Source organism: Hydra vulgaris, chromosome 07, assembly GCF_038396675.1.
Source record: "Hydra vulgaris chromosome 07, alternate assembly HydraT2T_AEP".
NCBI lineage: Eukaryota > Metazoa > Cnidaria > Hydrozoa > Anthoathecata > Hydridae > Hydra > Hydra vulgaris.
In genome coordinates this window covers 9,770,806-9,775,382 of record NC_088926.1, presented here as the reverse complement: position 1 = coordinate 9,775,382, position 4,577 = coordinate 9,770,806, and the positions used below count along the sequence as shown (strand labels likewise).

The 4,577-nt window shown below is 28.1% G+C and overlaps 1 protein-coding gene across 1 annotated transcript; it reads left to right on the top strand.

Annotated features, from left to right (window-relative positions):
- The first annotated feature begins 921 nt into the window (after nucleotides 1-921).
- On the top strand, nucleotides 922-2,174 carry LOC136082569 (uncharacterized). The gene is made up of 4 exons (XM_065801980.1): nucleotides 922-1,012; nucleotides 1,097-1,358; nucleotides 1,495-1,899; nucleotides 1,982-2,174. Exons 1-4 carry the CDS (start codon nucleotides 922-924, stop codon nucleotides 2,172-2,174), a joined length of 951 nt encoding a protein of 316 aa, XP_065658052.1.
- The last annotated feature ends 2,403 nt before the right edge of the window (nucleotides 2,175-4,577 follow it).

Sequence of the window (4,577 nt, the reverse complement as noted above, 5' to 3'; positions counted from 1 at the left end):
TAAAAACTTTAGAGATATATTACTACAAACAGATGCAATTACTTCTAGTAATCCAAACAAACCAAAGTCGTCAAGAAGTGAAAAATACAATGAATTAATATCTCCAATTTGGAAGGATATGAAGGGAGCAAGGAGAAAACTAGAGTATGAGAGAAAAGGAAGTGGAGTTGGAGATAAGAGAAGAATTAAAACTGTAATTCAAACTGTAATTCTTCCAAGCGATCCTAATGTATTAGTTGAAATGTTAGGATTGCGAATAGCTGCTTGGGAGGCTGGTAATAATTCATCAAGAAATGAAGCTGTAGCAATTTAGCGATTAATTACTAAGGCAGGGTATATTAAATAGTGAAGAATATAAAGCAATACAAAATATTCTAGCAGTATGAATAAAAAAAAATTGTGTATATAAAAATGATCATCATTAAAAATAAGGGATATATTAGGAAGCATGTTATTGGAGGAAGTGGACTTTTCGATACTCTAAGAGAGATGTTTAGAAGAGCAGCAGCATCAAATGTAACTAAAGTATCATCAGCTATGGTTAAAAAGCTTGCAGCTACTGATTTAGGAAAAAGTGCATTAACTGCTGCTAAATCAGCAGGAAAAGAACTATCATTATCAGCAATAGAAGCTGCTAAAAATACTGCAATAGAAAAAGGAAAAAAATTAATTGATAAAGTACCTAAATCAAATCTTGATAAAAAAAGTGAAGAGCTATTATCAAACTTGATTAGATCTGGAACTAAAAGTAATGAAGTAAGTCTTAGTAATTTAGTATATGGATCTTCAATAAAACCAAAGAAATCAATTCGAAGTGAAAATGCTATTAGAATTGAAGAATTAGTTAAAAAAGGGAATGGGCTCAGATTATTTTAAAAATTCATTATCAGATAAATTTTTTTTTTTTATTTTATATAAAAAATGACAACTTCTGAAGTATTTAATTATGACGAGCCAATGAAAGATGTAGGAATTGAAAGATGTCAATATTATGCCTATAATCCAATTATTGGTACAAATCTAAATAGCGGAGACATAAGAATTACAATTGATCAAACTGATTTATAAACACTACCATCTAAAGCTTATATTTTAGTTGAAGGGACACTTCTTAAAAATGATGGGACAGCTTATACTAATACAGATGTAATATCTTTAATAACTGATGGTATCATGTATCTATTCGATAGGATATCATATAAATTATCATCTACAGATGTAGAGACAATTGATAATCCAGGTGTAGCTACAACAATGCTTGGTTTGTTAAAATATTCTAACAAGGGATTAAATCAATTATGGTATAAAGATACAGCATCAACAGCATTGCTAACAGATAACATTGGATTTGCAATTAGGCAAAGAGTAATAATACCAAAAACCAACTACAAAGGGAGCATTTTCATTTCGTACACCTTTAAACCACATTTTTGGTTTATGCGATGATTATGACAAATCTGTTTTTGGATTTATACAAACATTAACTCTTACTAGAGGAAGTGACAATAATGCCATACTTAGAGCTAATAATGTAGTTGCGGGTAAAGTTGTTCTTGATAAAGTAGCATTATACATTCCACAGTTAGATCCATCATTTGAACAAGAATCTAAACTTCTCAGTATGATATCATCAAAAGTAACTATCCAATCAGCTTACAGAGAGCGTCGTCTTAATAGTATGGCAGTACCACAAACTACATCATTTAATTTGCAACTTAGTCCAAAGGCATCTTCTGAAAGACCTAGATATGTCATTGTTGGATTTCAAACAAATAAGTTATTAGATCAAACAACAAATCCTTCATTATTCGATCATTGCGACTTGCAAAATATGCAAGTTGTTGTTAGTAATAAAAATTATCCTGAACTTAACTATAATCTATCATTTCCAAATATGAAGTATTCATTAGCTTATGGTACTGCATCTGATTTTAGTGAAAAATTTTATGGAATATGGAAACATTCTATAAGTTGAATATAGAGATTTATTTCCAATTATGGTTTTTGATGTTAGTAATCAAAGAGAAAGATTAGATTCATCAATAGTAAATATATCAACTAATGCAACATTTAATACTGCAGTACCAGCAAATACTATGGCATATGCTCTTGTAATATCAGATAAATTATTAAACTTTCAATCAGATGGAAACAGGCTTACTCAAATTCATTAATTTTATATAAAAATGAGTTAAAAATTTTTTTTTCTTTATATAATAAAAATGTATTATACTAGAAAAGATTTACAAAATCTATTGAGAGAAAATAATATAACAAAAACATCAGACAATTATGTAACATTATTAATGCTAGCTATAGATAATAAGTCGATAGATAAAGATAAAATAATGTCAAAAGTAGTAGAATCAACTGATGAAAAAAGGCCTGTTGGTCGTTACAGAATTCATGAAGTAAAAGGAGAAAATGTAGATAAAAGACCTATTGGTCGTCCTAGAATACATGAGATAAAAGAAAAGAAAAAAGAAATAGATCCAAAATATGAAAGATTGAGATCAATTAAGAAAAAGCCAGTCACTATTAAATTAACAAACGTAGATACGGGGGAAGAAATAGTATACAAATCATTATATAGAGCTATGAAAGAAACTAAACATGGATATGAATATTTTGAACCGCGTGATGGAAAGGTTGATAATGGATATAAGATTGAAGTATTCAATTCTAAAAAGTTAAAAAAAATGTAAAAAAATTCTACATTGTAAAAATATTTTTTTTAAAATTAAATAAAAAATATATTTTATATATGAAAATAATGGCATTTATAACAATTGAATCATTTGATATTAAAAATTTATTAGTAAAAGATATATTCAAAGCTGATAAGCCATTTCCATATAAAAAATTACAACTTGCATATAAAAATCCAACAAGTGCTGGTCCTGTTCTCATTAAAACATTACCTTCTTTTTCCTATGGTGTGTGCGAAAATAGAGATTTTAAAAATGATAAGCTTAATGGTTATTCAATGTCATTTGTATGTGATAAAGAAAAATCTGATGAACAAGAAAAGTTTATTGCAATGATTGAATCTATTGAAAAAATTTGTAGAGATCAAATTGAAGTATATAAAAATAAGATAAAAAAATCTAAAGTTAATCTTGCTAATTTAAAAACTTTAAGATATAATGCAGATAAACCTCCAATCATATATGGAAAGTTTTTTACAAGTAATAAAGATTTAGAAATAACTACAGTTTTCCGTCGTAGAAAAACTAAAAGTGAAGTAAATCGTTCGGATCAATGCAAAGTAAATCCGAAGGATACTGTAAAATCACTTGCTATAGCTTCACCTTATGATTATATCAAACAAAGATGTGAAGCTATCGGATGCTTAAAGATTGAAGGTATTTTTATTGGTTCAATGATACAGTCAATGCAAGTCAAACTTCAAGAAGTAGTTATTGTTAAAAAGATTTCTAATTTTACTAGTATAATGAACGATTTAAATTTAGGAAGTGAATCAGATGATGAGTTGTAAAATATTTAATAATCTAAGGATTTAAAAAATATATAAAAATGTGAGATAAAGCTATGGAATTTTATAGAATGTATAGGCCTACGTCATGCAGTTTGTATTGGAAAAGAGAAGAAATAAATAATAATTTAAAAGATTTAAAAAAATCTTGCTATAAAAAAAATATAAAACATAATTCTTATGGATCCGAAAGACCTACTTCGCATGGGTCTGAAAGACCTACTTCGCATGGGTCTGAAAGACCTACTTGACGAACCGATTCCATACATATCATCAGAAATATTAACTCCTGAACCTTATGTATATAGAATAACAACTGTTCAAAATGAGAGACAACTTGAAAAACTGCGAACAGTAGAATATTACTGTAGAGTTAGAGGATGGGGGTGTGTATAATATTTTATATGAAATATATCATATGAAATATTTTAACAAGAAAAAAAATTTTGAAAAATGATATAAACAAAATTTTTAATAATAAAAAATATCTTTCATATATAAAATGGAAAACGATATAAATAGCAAAAATGTAAAAGAATTAAAACAAATAGCTAAAGAGCGAAAAAACTAAATATTATTATAATATGCGAAACGATGAACTTATTAATGCATTATCTCAGAGACAAAGACCAGTTCCTGCTCCTCGTTCTATTATTCAAAGACCAGTGAATAGAAAGAGGAGCAGGAGCTCCTCGTCCTATTCAAAGATCAGTTCCTGCTCCTCGTCCTATTATTCAAAGGCATACTTCTTATGGGCCTGAAAGGCTTATACTTGATGAACCAATTCCATTATCAGTTCAAGCACCTGTTTTAGAACCTGGACTCTTTTCAAGGTTAACAACAGCTGCAAAAAATGTATCGTCTTATGTCATCAACAGCTATAATGATGTTGTAGAGTGGGTTAAACCATATATTCCATATCTAATTAAGAAGAAAGTAGAAGACACAGGATCTGATATTAAAAGAAAAATAGAATCAATAAAATATATAGTTTCTAATACAGTATACAAAAAACAAATAGAGTTTAAATTATCACAATCAGCAGTTAAAAATGTGACAAAACAATTTACAGTTGAAGGTG

What these genes read in the sequence shown, in the direction of transcription:
- LOC136082569 (XM_065801980.1), top strand. Translation starts at nt 922, where the DNA reads ATGACAACTTCTGAAGTATTTAATTATGACGAGCCAATGAAAGATGTA. An exon ending in TGCCTATAATCCAATTATTG is followed by an intron (nt 1,013 to 1,096) that starts GTACAAATCTAA and finishes CTTATATTTTAG; the next exon opens with TTGAAGGGACACTTCTTAAA. An exon ending in AACATTGGATTTGCAATTAG is followed by an intron (nt 1,359 to 1,494) that starts GCAAAGAGTAAT and finishes AACTCTTACTAG; the next exon opens with AGGAAGTGACAATAATGCCA.